This window comes from Canis lupus, chromosome 6, assembly GCF_011100685.1.
Source record: "Canis lupus familiaris isolate Mischka breed German Shepherd chromosome 6, alternate assembly UU_Cfam_GSD_1.0, whole genome shotgun sequence".
Lineage (NCBI taxonomy): Eukaryota > Metazoa > Chordata > Mammalia > Carnivora > Canidae > Canis > Canis lupus.
The window spans coordinates 25152665-25171988 of NC_049227.1; the positions used below are offsets into that span (position 1 = coordinate 25152665).

General features: G+C 40.6%; 1 protein-coding gene across 1 annotated transcript in view; it reads right to left on the reverse strand.

Annotated features, from left to right (window-relative positions):
- ACSM5 (acyl-CoA synthetase medium chain family member 5) overlaps positions 1 to 19324 on the reverse strand; it is a 36074-nt gene that overhangs the window by 6917 nt on the left and 9833 nt on the right. Inside the window, 7 exon segments of the mRNA XM_038540204.1 lie at positions 7495 to 7596; positions 7742 to 7822; positions 8398 to 8521; positions 10253 to 10332; positions 12732 to 12913; positions 16009 to 16139; positions 17024 to 17214. Of these exon segments, the coding sequence (XP_038396132.1) occupies positions 7495 to 7596; positions 7742 to 7822; positions 8398 to 8521; positions 10253 to 10332; positions 12732 to 12913; positions 16009 to 16139; positions 17024 to 17214 (891 nt within the window).

The window sequence follows — 19324 nt, forward strand, 5'->3', positions numbered from 1 at the left end:
ATACTGAAGATAAAATTATGGAAAATAATGAAGTTAAAAAGAAGAGGGAAAGAAAGGTGATGAACCATGATGATAGAGTTAGAGAACTCAGCAACTTATTAAAACATAGTAACATTCATATCATGGGAGTCCCAGAAGATGAAGAGAGAGAAAAAGCGGCAGAATGTTTATTCAAATAAATTAGAGCTGAAAATTTCCCTAAGCTGGGGAAGGACACAGGCATTAAAATCCAAGAAGCACAGAAAACTCCCATTCAATTCAAAAAGTTGACCATTGCCAAGGCACTTCACAGTCAGATTCACAAAATATAAAGATGAGGAAAGAGTCCTGACAGCAGCAAGGGGAAAGGGATTCTTAACCTACAAGGGAAGACAGATCAGTTCGCAGCAGATCTGACCACCAAAACATGGCAGGCCAAAAGAAGTGGAAGGAAATATTCACTGTGCTGAATGGGAAAAATATGCAGCCAGCAATTCTTTATCCAACAAAGCTGTCATTCATAATAGAAGGTGAGATAGAGTATCCCAGACAAACAAAAACTAAAGGAGTTTGTGACCACTAAGCCAACCCTGCAAGAGATTTTGAGGAGGACTCTGCATAGAGAAAAAAAGACCAAAAGCAACAAAGACTAGAAAAAATCAGAACATCACCAGAAACACAACTCTACAAGTAACACAGTGGAACTAAGTTGATATCTTTTAATAATCACTCTGAATATAAATGGAGTAAATGTTCTAATCAAAAGACATAGGGTATCAGAAAGGCTTTAAAAACAAGATCTAGAGGGATCCCTGGTTGGCTCAGCAGTTTAGCACTGCCTTCAGCCCAGGGCTGATTCTGGAGTCCCAGGATTGAGTCCGCAATGGGCTCCCTGCGTGAAGCCTGCTTCTCCCTCTGCCTGTGTCTCTGCCTCTCTCTCTCTCTGTGTCTCTCATGAATAAATAATAAAATCTTAAAAAACAAAACAAAACAATATCCATCTGTATGCTGCCTATAAGAGATTCATTCTAGACCTAAGGACCTGCAGATTGAAAGTGAAGGAATAGAGAACTATTTATCATGCTAATGTATGCTAAAAGAAAGCCAGAGTAGCCATACTTCTATCAGACAAACTAGATTTTTAAAAAAGATTTTATTTATTTGAGAGAGAGAACACAAGCAAGGAGGAGAGACAGAGAGAGAAGCAGACTCCCCACTGAGCAGAGAGCCCAATGCAGGGCTTGATCCAAGGACCCTGGGATCATGACCTGAGCTGAAGGCAGCTGCTTAACTAAGACATCCAGGCACCCTAGCAAACTAGATTTTAAAGAAAGACTATAATAAGAGATAAATAAGGGCATTATATCATAATTGAGGGGTCTATCCCACAGGATGATTTAACAAATGTGAATATTTGTGTCCCCAACTTGGGAGAACCCAAATATATAAGTCAAATAATATCAAACATAAAAACGCTCATTAATAATAATACAGTAATAGCAGGGGACTTTAAACACCCCAATTACAGCAGTGGACAACAGATCATCAAAGCAGAAAACCAAAAAGGAAACAAAGGCTTTGAATTACACACTGGACCAAATGGACTTAACACATATATTCAGAACATCTCATCCTAAAGCAGCAGAATACACATTTTTTTGAGGGCACATGGGACATTCTCCAGAATAGATCATATACTATGTCACAAATCAGCCGTCAACAAATACAAAAAGACTGAGATAATACTATGCATATTTTCAGAGTATAATGCTTTGAAACTTGAAATCAACCACAAGAAAAAATTTGGAAAGACCACAAGTACATGAAGGTTAAAGAACATCGTACTAAAGAATGAATGCATTAACCAGGAAATTAAAGAAGAACTAAAAAAAGACATGGAAGCAATAAAACGAAAACATGATAATCCAAAATCTTTGGGATGCAGCAAAGGCAATCCAAGAGGGAAGCATATTACAACACAGGCCCACCTCAAGAAGCAAGAAAAGTCTCAAATACACAACCTAAACTTACACCTAAAAGAGCTAGAAAGGGAATAGTAAATAAAGCCTAAAACCAGCAGGAAAAGGGAAATAATAAAGATTAGAGCAGAAATAAGTGATATAGAAACAAACAAAAAACCCCAATAGAATGGATTAATAAAACTAAGCTGGTTTATCAAATAAATTAATAAAATTGATAAGCCCCTACCCAGGCTTATCAAAAAGAAAAGAGAAAGGACCCAAATAGATAAAACCACAAATAAAAGAGAAGAGATCACAACCAACACTACAGAAATACAAACAATTATATGTGAATACTATGAAAAATTATATGCCAACAAACTGGGCAACCCGAAAGAAATGTACAAATTCCTACAAACCTACAAACTATCAAAACTGAAACAGGAAGAAATAGAAAATTTGAATGGATCCATAACCAGCAAAGAAACTGAATCAATAATAAAAAATCTCAACAACCAAAAGTCTAGGGCCAGATGGCTTTCCTGGGAGAATTCTACCAGACACTTAAAGAAGAGTTAGTAAATATTCTCCTCAAACTGTTCCAAAAAAAAAAAAAAGAAAGAAAGAAATGGAAAGAAAACGTTTGAATTCATTCTACAAAGCCAGCATTCCAAAACCAGACAAATACCTCACTCAAAAGGAGAATTACAGGCCAGTATCCCTGATGAACACGGATGCAAAAATTATCAATAAAATACTAGCAAATCAAATTCTACAGTACATTAAAATAACTATTCACCATGATCCAGTGGCATTTATTCCTGAGTTGCAGGGTGGTTCAATAATCACAAATCAATCAACATGATACACCACGTTAATAAAACAAAGAATAGAAGCCATATGATAATCTTGGTAGATGCAGAAAAAGCATTTGATCAAATACAGAATCTTTTCGTGATAAAAACCCTTAACAAAGTAGGGATAGATGGAATAGACCTCAGCATCATACAGGCCATAACTGAAATACCCACAAGCTAATATCATCCTCAGTGAAGAAAAATGGACAACCTTTCCCCTATGGTCAAGAACAAGACAAGGATGTCTACTCTCACCATTACTACTTAACATAGTACTGGAAGTCTTAGCCTCAGAAATCAGACAACAAAAAGATATAAAAAGCATCCAAATTAGCAAGGATAAAGTGAAACTTTCACTATTTGCAGATGACATGATACAATAAGTAGAAAACATGAAAGACTCCACCAAAAAAATTACTAGAACTCATACATGAATTCAGCAAAGTTGCAGGATATAAAATCAACGTCCAGAAAATTTGCATTTCTATATACCAATAATGCAGGAGCAGAAAAATAAATCAAGGAATCAACCCCATTTACAATTTTTTAAATTTTATTTATTTATTCATGAGAGAGAGAGAGAGAGAGAAAGGCAGAGACACAGGCAGAGGGAGAAGCAGGCTCCATGCAGGGAGTGGGATGTGGGACTCGATCCTGGATCTCCAGGATCATGCCCTGGGCTGAAGGCGGCGCTAAACTGCTGAGCTACCGGGGCTGCTCCCCATTTACAATTGTACCAAAAATAAGATACCTAGGAATAAACCTAACTAAAGGGGGCGGGGGAGAAATCTGTACTCTGAAAATTCTAGGACACTTATGAAAGAAATTGAAGAGGACACACAGAAATGGAAACAGCATTCCATGCTCATGGATTAGAAGAACATTGTTAAAATGTCTATTTTATCCAAAGCAATCTACATACTTAATGCATACGCTATCAAAATACCAACAGTATTTGTCACAGAGCTAGAACAAACAATCCTAAAATTTGTATGAACCCACGAAACACTGTACATAGACAAAGTAACCTGAAAAAGAAAAAAAAAAAACTGGAGACATCATGATTCCAGATTAGAAGCTATACTAGAAAGCTGTAGTCATCAAGACAGTATGGTACTGGCACAAAAACAGACACATAGATCAATGGAACAGAATAGAGAGCCCAGAAATGGACCCTCCACCGTATGGTCAACCAATCTTTGACAAAGCAGGAACGAATTTCCAAAATGGATGAAAGACCTCAATGTGACACAGGAAACCATCAAAATCCTAGAAAAGAACATAAGCAGAAACCTCTTTGACTTGGCCATAACAACTTCTTATTAGACATGTCACCAGGAAGGGAAACAAAAGAAAAAATGAACTATTGGGACTTCATCAAGATAAAATGTTTCTGTACAACAAAGGAAACAATCAACAAAACTAAAAGCTAGCCTACAGAATGGGAGAAGGTAATGGCAAATGACATATCTGATAAAGGGTTAGTATCCAAAGTCTATAAAGAACTTACCAAACTCAACATCCCAAAAACAAATAATCCAGTTAAGAAATGGGCAGAAGACATGAACAGACACTTTTCCAAAGAAGCATTCAGTTGGGTAACAGACACATGAAAAGATGTTCAACATCACTTGTCATCAGGGAAATACAAATCAAAATCACAAGGAGATACCACACATCTGTCAGAATGGCCAAAATTAACAACACAGCACAGGTGTTGGTGAGAATGTGGAGAAAGGGGAATCTTCTTGCACTGTTGGTGGGAATGCAAACTGGTACAACCACCCTGGAGAACAATATGGAGATTCCTCAAAAAATTAAAAATAGAACTACCCTATGATCCAGCAATTGCACTACTAAGTATTTACCCAAAGGATCAAAAATACAGATTCAAAGGGTTACAAGTACCCTGTTGTTTATAGCAGCATTATCTACAATAGCCAAACTATGGTAAGAGCCCAAGTGTCTATCAACTGATGGATAGATAAAGAAGAAGTGATATAGATATAGAAAAATAAAAAGAATATTACTCAGACATCAAAAAATGAAATCTTGCCATTGACCATGATGTTGGTGGCACTAGTGTGTATTATGCTAAGTGAAGTAAGTCAGTCAGAGAAAGGCAAATAACATATGATCTCACTTAATTTAAGACAGAAACCAGATGGATATAAGGGAAGGGGGAAGGCAAAGGGAAAAAGGGAGAAAAGAAAAAAAGGAGAAAGGCAAACAAGCCATTTAAGTGACTTTTAAGGATACAGAACAAACTGAGGGTTGATGGAGGGAGGTGGGTGGGAGATGGGCTAGAGGGTGATAGGGATTAAGGAGGGCACTTGTTGCAATGAGCACTTAGTATTGAACAGAAGTGATGAATCACTGTATTCTACTCCAGAAACCAATGTTGCACTGTATGTTAACTAAGTAAAATTTAAGTAAAATAAGTGAATTTTTAAAAATCAGCCCATATAAATGAATACTTTATGATTCCATTTATATAAAGTTCTTTTAAAAAGGCAAAAGTATTCTATTAGTAACAACAAACAATTTAGTAATTGCTAATAGCTTGGGAATTGACTGCTAGCAGGCACAAGGGACTTTTTGGGGTGATAAGAATGCTCTAGATCTTGATTGTGGTAGTGGTCACACAAGTGTACACATGGGTCAAATGTCACTGACCTATATACATGTAACATAGGTATGCTTCTTGTATGTAACTTGTGCCCCAATTTAAAAACTGTATTCTAAGAAAAAAGAAAAAAGCTGTCAATACCTGAAAATAAATCTCACACAAAATATGAGAGAAATATAAAGAGAAAACTTAAATCTCCACAAAATGGTAGATATAAATAAATGGAAGGATAGAAAGGCTTACTGTCATAAATATGTTCATTCTCCCCAAATTGATCTATAGACTTAGGGACACTCATTAAAATACTAATAAACACTTCCCATGGAATTTGACAAGTTGATTCTAAAACGTACATGAGAGAATAGAGAGCTGATAGTAGCTAAAACATTTCTAAAGAAGTTGAGGAAGGAGAGGCTTGCTCTAGTAGATATTAAGACTTAGGAGAATGTTTTCCTGGATGAGGCTCTATGTTATCAGTACAGGGATAAAATAAATGACCAACTAAATAGAAGAAACTGCCGAAACTTAGCTACGTATGAATATATCAAACTTTTATTTCGGACCAAACTGACATGACAGATGGCTTTTATCTCACTGAGGTTTAATGGTTTTTTTTCTTAGTTAAAAATGACCCAAGAAAAAAACTAACAGCTAGTGCTAGAATGAAAAAGTTGAAACAAGTAAAGGTTCTTGTCCAGGAAATAACTCTACAAATTATTGGACTTGCCCATCGGAATGATCACAGACCCAGAAAGGTCCTGTATGTGAGCTCTGTGAGAACCAGGGTTTTGTCTTTTCTGCCCATTGCTGTAGACTTGTGGCATCAAGTAGCAACTCGATAAATAATGAATGAATACATTATTCAGAAAAGTCAAGGATTTGCTATTGCTTGCAAAAATGATTAGAAAGAAATGCATTAAAATTTTAAAATGATCTCTTCTTGGTGTATTACTATGTTGTTGTTTGGTTTTGGTTTTTGTTTTTGGCTTTTTCTGGTAGGTAAGCTTTTGTGACTTTAAATGAAATATCATGAAAGACTGTCTCTCTTATAGTCACAGAGAAGCCACTAAAATACATATCCATCATTCTAAAAACAAATGGACTGATTTTTATCTGTTCCTTCCAGTGTTATAGCTGATTGATGGCATCATATGCACAACAGATGGAGTTCCTAATAAAGCCATGGTTCTCAACCTTGGCTGTACTTTTGAATCACCAGAGGAACTGATCCACATCATTAGGAAGGTTGATCTCATCAGGCAGAACTTTAGTATCCATCATATTTTGAAGCTTCCAAGGTATTTCTAATGTGCAACCAAAACCAGGTCAGTAGAGCTTTATAGAGAAGAGTCTGCCAAAAAGAAAGTCTACAGCAAACACCAGCCAAAGTGGGCCCAAGGGAGAGGTCATTACTGGATAATCACAGAAACTTAAGACTAGAATCCTTTGGACACAAGCCCTCCCAGCAGACCCCTCTCCACACAAGACTCAAGACAAAAAAGAATTCTGAAAACTAGACTCTGATACAAATTGCATTTGACTTTTGTGAAGTCCCTTCTCTTCTCTGAGCTGCATTTTTCCCATCATTAAAACGATGGGCTGACCCCTACATTATAAATTTGCACTCTCAGACATACCCATGCTTAAATCCATGTCCTGCACATACTACTTGCTTGACATTGGATAAGTCAATCTTTCTCACTTCCTTATCGATTATAGCACCTTATCAATAATAGTGCTGGGTCAGCATGACTGTGCAACTTTCTGCGTATCCCATTGGCCACTGGCCCCTATAAAGTTGCTAAGCCTCTTAGTCTCGGGGTCCAAGTCCCTGCTCCGCTGCGTCAGGTACACTTGGACCCAGGCTCGAACTTGTAAATAAACCCTTGTGTGTTTGCATCGGTGTAGGCCCCCTGGCGGTATCTCGGATTTGCGATCTTGGGCACAACAGTGCCAACCTAACTCATGCAGTAATTACAAGGGTTAAACAAAGAAGTATTTATAAATTGCAGAAGGCAAAGCTCATCACACAGAAATCACTGTGAAAATGGCCATTCCTTCCACTTACCAAATAGCAACTGAAGAAACAGAAGGGCTGGGTGGGCTTGACTCGGACAGCAATATTCCCTTGTTCTCCTGGAGGCAGGATGTTGCCCTCATCATCCACGACCTGGCAGGGAGATCATAGAGCCACGTCTGGATATCTACACAGCCAGACCACTCCACAAGTTGAGCCTGCTGTTGCTAACCTAGGACATGCACTTTGTTCTCCTCTTTAAACTGAGCCTCAATAGCAGTTGGGGCAGGCTGCCTACCTGCACATCATAAGGTGGGAATGCTTTCCCCATGGATCCAGCCTTGATTTTCATGCCTTTTAGATTGGCACAGATTAAAACCTGGAGAGAAAGCAGATCCGGTAAGGTGGAGATGTATCCCCATAGCCTCCTTCCTGGTGCCTGTCTTTTCTCTTACTCAGCCTTCTACCTCTCCATCCCTCTCTCCTCTCCTATCCTCTCTTGCTGTCTTCTTCCTTCTTTCCATAGTCAACAAACATTTATTGAATACCCTACTGGACACTGACACATAAAGAACCTAATGTGTTGCTAAGCCAAAAGACTTGGTTGACCACCAAATTTCTGCTGCCCAGATGGCTGTGGGGAATACTGTGTAAGATCTTGTGCTCTGACCAGAGACAGATACAGGCTGTTCTGGTGGAGATAAGCAGCACCCGTGGCCATAAGAGTTGGTTTGCTGGCTATGGTGTCTTAGTGAAATCACTTTATCTTTAAACCAAAAAAGAGAAAAGCTGATGGGTTTTTGTTATCAGTTTTCCCCAGGGGGCAGGGTAGTCCCTGACAGGTGTCACAGCTGGAAAGGCAAGAAGCTCTGTGGAACGGCCATCTCCACCAAGTGGCTGAGGGCTCAGGTGGAGGTGACCTGTGGCAGGGACCCGGGACCCAGTAGCACTCACTGTTTCAGACTGGCCATAGCCTTCATGCAGCTCCAGGCCCACCTGGCTCTTCCACTTCTCTCTCACATCAGGATTCAGTGCCTCTCCTCCTGTCACACAGTGTCTCAGGCTCTGAAATTGGTACCTTTCTCCATTGGAAGACAAGGTCACCTGGTCAGGATCTCTCCATCCCCCACCTCACCCTCCAGCACTGTTGCTCAGGTCTAAACATCTAAAGCCACTGGAGGCTAAAGTCCAGGTTCTATAATCTGTTCCAAGTGCCCTGTCCTCTGGCTTTGCAGGCATATTCCTCATGGGCAGATACATTTTTTAAAAAATCAATCCTATCTGATTTTGAAATAAAATCAGAACATCACAGAGTAGGTTTGGGCATAACGTAGTGAATTCCAGGTAAATTGGCCAAAATAACTTGGTTGAAAACAAACTCCTAATCAATTGGTTAGGACAGCTACCTGTTTAAAAAAGATAAATCGAGGGCAGCCCTGGTGGCTCAGTGGTTTAGCGCTGCCTTCAGTCCAGGGTGTGATCCTGAAGATCGAGTCCCATGTCAGGCTCCCTGCATGGAGCCTGCTTTTCCCTCTGCCTGTGTCTCTGCCTCTCTCCCCCTCTCTCTGTGTCTCTCATGAATAAATAAGCAAAATCTTAAAAAAAAAAAAAAGATAAATTGATTACAAATTAAAATGTGAAAAGTAGCCCTCTAGAAATCTGACAATTCTGATGAATAGGCCAAAAATTCCTACAGATATTAAATATGTTGTAAAACTACTCCCCTATGCAACAAATTACTCAAAATGTAAAAAATGGGTGGTTGCAAATACATTTCAACCATTTTTTTCCCTTTGGATAAACTTGGTTTGACTATTAATTAGTGTTACCTAATGCCTTTTAGCCAAATTGTTTTTGAGCAAATTATTCAAAGTCTGCTTGCTGTTAAAATCATGAGTTCATTTTTGTGAGGCATCTGCAAAGGATATAGATGTATATGTGTATGGTTGAATATGTGTGAGGTATACACAACAGATCAATGAATGAGATAAATTCTTACACTAGAGAAGAATTCACCAGGAGAATCATGTAAGAACTCTCTCTTAGGTGCTTCATGGACAGATACATGGAATGAGAGGAGAGAATAGAATAGAATAGACAAAGATAAGAGTCAGGAAGTTACTGAAGGGTCACAGGTCTCCAAACACTCCAGCAACTAGACTTGTCCTGCTAGCAGATGTTGCTTTGGGTTCACCCTGGATGGGAGCCATGCACACACAGTGTCTTGTTGTCTTCTGTGGGATGCCCAATGGCATTCACTCAGCATGGCTGAATGGAGTTAGTCTTCAGATGAAGGATGGCACATCTATTGTGGTAGGCTTGCTAGTCCCACCAGACCTAAGGCTCTGACCACAAATCCCATTACAAAGGTGGCCAACAATTTTTCCAACCTCACAGAAGTAGCCGACACTGCTGAGAGAATGGCCTATGGGTAGACAGTCTACTTCAAGTGCTAAATTTCAGGCTATCTTAAATCTATCCAATTCCATCTGAATGGAAATTCCTGGGCAGGGGGTGGTGGTGCAGTTTATTTTTGTGAGGCATCTGCAAAGGAATAGGTGTATATGTGTATGGTTGAATGTGTGTGTGTGTGTGTGTGTGCGTGTGTGAGATAGAGAAACACAGATATATCTATATTCCAAATATGTATTCTATACATAAAGAATCACAGACGTGTGTGTATACACAGAGAGAGAGAGAGAGAGAGAGACTGAGACAGAGTTGATATGAGAGGGTGAGTGTCAATGTGTATATATACTGCTGTATATTTACATATTAGGTCCCCAAATCACCAACAGATGGGCTGTACCTGGTCAGATCCTCTTGTACCAGCAGCCGGAAGATGGTAGGAACACAACAGAAGGTGGTAATCGGGAACCTGGAGAGAGTCTAAACAAAAACAAAGGGTAGAAGATCTTCTTAGAGGTACTGGGGTGGGACTTTGTGAAGATGGAGCAGTGAACTGGGTCTTCATATTCTCATTAACAGAGAGTGGGTAAAAACTGTGTGTGGCATCCAGCCTCCAAGATGGCCCTGAATGATGTCATTTCCTGATATTTGCATTCTTGTGGGATCCATTCCCATATTGAACCAAGTTTGGTCTGTGTGACCAATAGCATACCTCAGAGGTGACAGATGCCACTTTCAAGATTATATAAAGTTTATATAAAGGTTATATAAAGACTAGAGCTTCTGTCTTCTGTTTTGTCCCTCTCTCTCCCTATCTTGAGTCACTTGCTCTGGGGAAAAGAGGCCACCATGATGTGAATATACTGGAATGTATATAGCAAAAAACTGAAACCCTTGGCCAATAGTCCGTGAGAAACTAAAGTCTTTTAAAAATCACATGAGTGGGTTTTTAAAATATTCTGTAGTCCCAGTCAAGCCTTAAGATAATTGTGATCCTGACAGGCATCTTTTTTTTTATTATTATGGTAAAACACACACCACATAGGGGTACCTGGGTGGCTCAGTGGTTGAGCATCAACTTTGGCTCAGGTCATGATTTCAGTGTCCTGGGATCAAGTCCTGCATCAGGCTCCCCACAGGAAGCCCACTTCTCCCTCTACCTATGTCTCTGCCTCTCTGTGTCTCTCATGAGTAAATAAATAAAATCCTACAAAAAATACACACCACATAAAATTTACCATTTTAACCATTTAAAAATTTACAGTCTAATGGTATTAAATACATTTACATTGTTGTGATCATTGAATGGTTACCATCACCACTATCCATCTCCAGAACTTTAAAAAAATCTTCCCAAAATGAAACTCTGTGCTCATTACATGCTGACACCCCATTTCCTCTTTCCCTCAGCTCCTGACCATTCTACTGTCTGTCTCTATTATTTTAACCTGTCTAGATACATCATATAAATGAACTATATACTATCTGCCCTTTTGTGGCTGTTTTGGTTCACTTAATGTAATGTCTTCAAGATTCATCCATGATATAGCATGTGCCATTTCTTCTTTTTAAAGGCTGAATAACATTCCATTGTATGTATGTATCATATTTTTTTTAAAAATTTTTATTTATTTATGATAGTCACACAGAGAGAGGGAGAGAGAGGCAGAGACACAGGCAGAGGGAGAAGCAGGCTCCACGCAGGGAGCCCTGACGTGGGATTCGATCCTGAGTCTCCAGGATCGTGCCCTGGGCCAAAGGCAGGCGCCAAACCACTGTGCCACCCAGGGATCCCTGTATGTATCATATTTTGTTTATTTGTTTATCGCCCATAAGACTTGCATTGCTTCCACACCTTTGGGCCATTAGGCATAATGCTGCTCTAAACATGGACATACCGGGCTGAAATCTCATGATTCAGAACTAGCTGTTAGGCTTCTCCCAGACTCCTGACCACCAGAAACTGAGATTAAAAATGTTTGTTTTAAGCTGCTAAGTTTTGGGCTAACTCACTACAGTAGATAACTAACACTATGGAAGTAAGGGCTATGGGCAGTAGAGGGACAAGGCACACATTGGCTGGTCAAGCCCATAGTGAATAATGATGATGGTAAGCTTGATCGTGGCAATAATAATCAATATGTGCTGGGCCCTATGCCTAGTTTCATTCTCCATAGAACATAGAATTATCCCTTTCTTCCTACAGATGATGATGAGGAAATTGAGGCTCAGGGAAATTCAGTGACTTCCCCAAGGACACACAGCTAGCAAATGGAAGACGCAGGATCAGAAACCAGGTCTGAGTGATGGTACAGCCTATGCTATTAGCCACCAGGTGACAGCTTACCTCCATGCAAAGGGCACAGGCAGATGGTGCCTCAGATGTTTTAAGGAATGGCGATTAGAATGTGGAGGGCAGAAGAAAGGTGCCCCATGTCTTCACTGGGCTCAATAATTATGAGAAAATCCTGGGAGGTTGGAGTCCAGAGTCACCAGGACTCCAGTGTTGGATAAAACACACTAAGCCCCAGGGATGGTAGCACATGGAATTGAGAAGTAGACTATGATTTTTCTCAAAGTGTTGGAAAATAATTAGGGTTTTAACAGGAGCATAAAGAAGAAGGTGATGGAGGGAGAGCTACCTCATGCAGATAAAATAGAATATGCAAATGTTTAGAGACATGAAATGGTCTTATGACTAGGGATCTAGTTAGAGGATAGGCAATAATTGAAGATAGGCAAATGAGCAGAAATCAGATATGGAAGGAGGCCACCAAAGAAGCCTTACTGTCACTTATTCATGCCTTTTCTCCTGCAAATTCAAAACCTATATTCCACTCATTTACATGCAACTCATAAGTCATGTTTTTGTTCCTTACATTCAGAATAACCTTGACATCAACTCGGGGCAGCTCATGTACAAAAATACAAGATCCATTAGACCAGGCAGAGAAGAGGGTCCAAGCTGCCTTTACCCAGCCAGTGTCAGACGTGTTCCAGAAGATGTCCGATTTGGTCAAATCCACCCACTGCCTGCCAAAAATTAAAGAAAGTCAGAACTCTCAGCAATGATTCTACCTTTAAAAAGGATTATATTATCCATGTAACCTTATGTGGAGCCTTGCCCACAGTGGATACTCACTTATAGTTATCAAATCTGTACAAGAACCATAAAGTCAATCTTTGTCTCAACAAGCTTTTATTGAGTATATTCTATGTATTTATTCCCTAGGTGAAGGATATAGAATTAAAAAGACAGATCCCTGGGTGGCGCAGCGGTTTGGCGCCTGCCTTTGGCCCAGGGCGCGATCCTGGAGACCCGGGATCGAGTCCCACGTCGGGCTCTCGGTGCATGGAGCCTGCTTCTCCCTCTGCCTGTGTCTCTGCCTCTCTCTCTCTCCTCTCTGTGTATTCTCATGAATAAATAAATAAAATCTTAAAAAAAAAAAAAGACAGATCCCATGTCTTTAAGAGCTCACTGTCTAGTGGAGTGATATATAAGGGAACACATAATCTCAGTACAATGTGATGAGGGCATTTTCTTTAACACTTACTCAGGACTTGGCATTAGCGTGTAGGAAAGAATGATTAGTCTTGCTTTGAGGGATGATAGGTCCCTCCGGGAGGCCCCTGTAGAGTGAGCTTTCATAGAGTTAAACACAGAGCCTTATGCAATTACAGAGAATGGGCACCCAACCCAGATAAAGGATGGAGATGGAATCTGAGAAATGTTTCCCCAAGAGGTGAGACCTGAGTGAGATGCAAATGATGCATAGGAGCTACACAGGGGAGTCAGAGAAGGAAGCACAACCAAGAAGGGAAAGCAGTGCCTGCGAGCAAAGAAAAGTGATCATGTTCAGCACTTGATTCTGGAATACATGGTCTCCTGGTCCTCAACCTACTCAATGGCTGCTCCTGATTTATTATTTATTTATTTATTTAATTTTAATAATAAATTTATTTTTTATTGGTGTTCAATTTGCCAACATACAGAATAACACCCAGTGCTCATCCCGTCAAGTGCCCCGCTCAGTGCCCACCAACCAGTCACCCCCACCCACTACCCTCCTCCCCTTCCACCACCCCTAGTTCGTTTCCCAGAGTTAGGAGTCTTCCATGTTCTGTCCCCCTTTCTGATATTTCCTACTCATTTCTTCTCCCTTCCCCTCTATTCCCTTTCACTATTATTTATATTCCCCAAATGAATGAGACCATATAATGTTTGTCCTTCTCCGATTGACTTATTTCACTCAGCATAATTCCCTCTAGTTCCAGCCACGTCGAAGCAAATGGTGGGTAGTTGTCATTTCTAATGGCTGAGTAATATTCCATTGTATACATAAACCACATCTTCTTTATCCATTCATCTTTCCATGGACACTGAGGCTCCTTCCACAGTTTGGCTATTGTAGACATTGCTGCTAGAAACATCGGGGTGCAGGTGTCCCGGCGTTTCATTGCATCTGTATCTTTGGGGTAAATCCCCAGCAGTGCAATTGCTGGGTCGTAGGGCAGATCTATTTTTAACTCTTTGAGGAACCTCCACAGAGTTTTCCAGAGTGGCTGCACCATTTCACATTCCCACCAACAGTGTAAGAGGGTTCCCTTTTCTCCGCATCCTCTCCAACATTTGTGGATTTCCTGCCTTGTTAATTTTCCTCATTCTCACTGGTGTGAGGTGGTATCTCATTGTGGTTTTGATTTGTATTTCCCTGATGGCAAGTGATCCTTCTTAGTCTCCTCTGAGTTTTCCTTGCTTATCCCTTCATTGTGGAAAGGCCTCAGACATTTGGTGCTCATTCACTGACAATGAACTGACATTCTCAGTGTTCATTACTCTTTGCTGATCTCATCCAATCTCAAGGCATTAAGTACCACTTTCTTGATAATTCCAGCATGAATCTTTCCTACTAACTCTACACATGTATCCTCAGTGTCTCCATCCTTAACTCAGGATATGGAGATGTCTACTAAGCATCTCAAACTTAGAATGCTGAAAACGGACTGCTCACGTTCTTCCCACCAGACAGCTCATCCTAGTCTTCCCACTATCAGTTAATGCTTCTGGTTGCTAGGCCATAAAACTTGGCATCATCCCTGACTCATCTCTCTCACTTCATGTCAAACCTGTCAAGTAATCTTATTAGGCTTATGCTCAAAATACATTCAGAATCTTAGTTCTTCTCACTCCCTCTGGAAAGCCTCTACTTTTGCCTCTTTATGCACTGGTCTCTGAAGTGGACCTCTGCTTCACCCCTTGTCCCTCTTATGGTTTATTCTCAACCCAAACTCCTGAGAGATCCTTTAAAAAAACAAATCAGATCCACATCACTCTTCTGCTCAGAATACTCCAATGTTCCTCAGAAAATTAAACATAGAATCACTATATCATTCAGCAATTCCACTTCTGGGTATAAACCCCAAGGAATTAAAGGCAGAGTTTTGAATAGATGCTATGTACCCATGTTAAAAGCAGCACTAGTCACAACAGCCAAAAAGTTGGGAAGCAACCTGTGTCCATCCATGGGTGACTGGATAAGCAACATTGGGATGTTATTTATATATATCGGAATATTATTGAGCCTTAATAAGGAAGGAAATTCTGACACATGCTACAACATGGATGAAACTTGAGGACGTTATGCCAAATGCAATGAGTCAGACATGAAAGGAAAAATACTGTATGATTACTTACAGGCAGTTTCCAGAGAAGTCAAATTCATAGAGATAGAAAGTAGAATGGTGGTTGTCAGAGCAGAGGGGAGAGGGAATAGGGAATTATTGTGTAACATGTCTTGTGTAATGTGAATTCAGATTTGCAGAATGGAGAAGTTCCAGAGATAGATGCTGGGGATGATTGCACAACAATGTGAATGTCCTTAATGACACTGAAGTCTATACTTTAAAAAATGGTTAAAATGGTAAATTTTATGTTAAGTATCTTTTACCACAATTCAAAAATGAAAACAAAATCCTCTGATGGCTTCTCACTTTGCTCAAAGTTAAAGCAAGCCAAAAGCCTTCAGATTCTACCCAATTTGCCACTGTTAGCTCTCTTGTCACTATGCCTCTTACTCATATTCCTCCAGCTCACTCCCTACTTTCTGTTCCCAGGACCCAGCAAATGAACTTTCCCTGGTACCTTCCACTGGCCACAAAAGCCCAGTCCATAGCTAGCCTGGGAGTGCTCGACCATCTTGGGAGCTCCAGTAGTGCCACTTGTAAAGTAGATAGCCATAGGGTTTTGACTCTTGGTCCTCACACAGTTGTGCTCTGTCGATGCCTCACTGTAAAATATAAAAATCTTAGGTAATATTATAAGTAGTAAAAATTAGTCCTAACAACAGTAATATTTATAACAACAATATTGACCACCATTTTAATAAATGTTACATGAGGGGCACCTGGGTGGCCCAGTTGGTTAAGCATCTGCCTTCTGCTCAGGTCATGATCCTGGAATCCAGGGATGGAGCCCCCTGTCAGGCTCCCAGCTCAGTGGGGAGTATGCTTCTCCTTCTGCCTCTCATCCCGCTCCTGCACTTTCTCATACTCTCTCTCTCAAATAGATAAATAAAACCCTTAAAAATACATACTTTTATACTGTGCTGGAAGCTCCAGCTTGCATACCTGAGTCCTACAATGACCTCCTGGGGTAGGTACTATCATTAGAACCCTTTGTAAATAAGGAAATGGAGGTTCAAAAATGATGCTGTGACTCACTTAAACACAATGCTTATCACAAAACAGATGTTCCTTACACCTTTGGTGTATGAATGAAATGTAGGTAAATGCTTGCCTAGTATACACTAAGCACTCAATGCATGGTAGCTATTATTATATTGCTAATTGATCACCTACTATGTCCTAAATGCATCATATGGGTTATCTTGTTTACTCTGGTGAATAGCTCTGTAACCACTACCACCACTGCAGAAGCAAATGGCACCCAAAAAGGCTAATGACAATTCTAGTACTGCTTAAGCAAGTGACTTTGAAGGATCTTAAGGTGGTCACCAGGATTTGGTCTTAGCCCATGTGGCCTCCACAGTGAGTGCTCCTTTCTGGTTCGCTTTCTTCCTGTATAATCAGCACTGTATTCCGTCTCCTAGTACTTAAAGGAGAAAAGCCTTGGCCTTATCTTTATCCTGTTCTCTAGAGAACCCCAACTTACCGAAGGAGTTCCCTGAAGTTCATCCAGCCTGGCCGACTGCTGTTGGACACCAGTAGCTTGGACTGGAGGGAGGGACAGTCAGCACTAATGGCATCCACCCGCGGAGCCAGAGAGTCACTAGTGATAATGGACTTGGCTCTGGATGCCTGCAGCCGATATTTGAGGTCCTTCTCCGTCAGCTGAGAGACACCCTGGTATCATAACAGCCCCTGGTACCACACAGAGAGGGGATATTGATTGGGCAGCTGGGGAAGACCCCTGCGAAGAGGTCCAGACCAGATAGCCCCAAGAGATAGGAAAGGAAGGGACTAGTAAGGGTTGGAATGCTTGAACTGGGAAAGGTAACAATAATGATAATAATGAAATCTAGAATATGTTTATGGAGCACTTACATGTTCTAAGACCTATATATGCATTATTTCATTTAATTCTCACAACCCTGGAGAGTAGGTGCTATTATGCATTTTGCAGATTAAACAACAATAACTAAGACTCAGACCCTTATACCTTAATTAAATGGAATAACTTGCCCAGGATCACGTGGCTAACACATTATAGAGCTGGGATAGTGAATCCAGGAGGTAGTAAACCTAGGAGTCCATGATCTTGAATGTTATATTATACTACCTTAGAGATAACCTAGCTCAATGATTTTCCATGCCTGCAAACAAAAAGCTACAACAAATCCTAGTGTTGAGGGTGGATCTCTTGGGGTGGGTGGTGGGAGGGCAGGTTTAGTAGGTGGGAGCTCCAGGACTCATATAAGACCAAAGCCATTCTGAAGGTAGCTGAGTCTGTCTCTTCCCAAGGGGAAGGGATGAGGAAGCAGAAAGCAGGGACAAATTTTAATCAGACACCTGTAAAGACACCTGAGTATCTCAGAACAGGTTGTAAACACTCCATTGAAGCCAGCACTCTCATTTCACAGATGAGGAGGGGGGGAGAGAGAGCTCCTAAAGGAACTGGTTATCCTGCCATGGCCAGTGAGTATGGACAGTAGACAGAAGAAGTGGTCAATCCCAAATGCTATGGGAGCCACACCAGAGTTCCCGTTACACTTTGCTTTATCTCCTGAACTTTTATTGGATTTAAACCCTAACCTGAACACTTTTGAAGCTGAACAGTGTTTCCTCAGTTCATCTCTCTGTTTTAGCGATTCCCAGAATAAGTCTGTCCCACCTTGAGTTGTGTGTGGTGTGCTTTGGGGGCCCAGTCAGAGAGTGGACAGCTGGGCTATCAGCAAGAGAAATGAGTCCAACACCACAGGCTGGAAGAGAGGTGATCAGTGCACATCAGGAAAACATGGGAATGTGAGAATGTGAGGGCATCCACCTTGGATATCCTCTAAGATGTTGGAGAGGATGTTGGGCTTGACATAGTCATGTGTGATGTCGCCTTGAGTTATTTTATTTGGACATCAAAGAAATGGATGAATTTGCATGATTGGAGAAACTGGAGACATTTAGGTAACAGGGAAAATAATTAAAATCATACCCCAAAAGGAAGTTTTGATCTATCAAAGTACGCAACACAGTGCATGGCACATAGTAGGTCCTTAAGAAAAGTCCAAGGGCTCCCTTACCTTGGCCTTCGTTTAAATAAGCCTTATATGTCATGGCTGAATATGGAGAACTCCTCAAACCTGTGTGCCTGTTTCTTTTCCTCTAGCTGTAGACATTAGAATGGTGTTCATTTCTATATACTGTGCAAAAATATATAAAAATAAAATGAAAGTTCCTGCCTCCTTTTTTTTTTTTTTTTTGACAATCCATTCAAAAAATGGTTGACTCAACTTGTTCATATAGCAACCTAATTGTTTGGTGTGAGTTTATATCCCTCTATTTTGCAAACATTATTTGTAAAAGCATCTGTATTTCAGGCAGATTGTTCTATGGACAGGATTGGGAGGGGGTCGGAAACATTCTAAGTGATGGAAAGTTTCCAGAGGATGGAGGAATCAGCTCTCCATTAAAAGTAGTTCTCTTGCTTTTGTAAAATCAGCAAAAAACAAAAACAAAAACAAAAAACCCTCCAGTCCTTTCAATAAGACAGGATCAGCAGAGGCCCTGTGAGTTCTATGGACTGTGTCCTTTTGCCTCCTCTGCTCCTCTGCTGGAGGAATCATCTCAGGAAGATCAATGGTCCACTGCTTTGGCCATTCATTACAGCAGGAGGAGGAACCCTCAGGGGCTTATCTTATTGCTTTGATTATTTTGTCCCCTCTTCTTCCCCTTGGAAGCTGGTAGATGCTGTGGTGGTGAGAGCCATAAAGTCTAAGAGTGAAACTAATGTGGATTGATT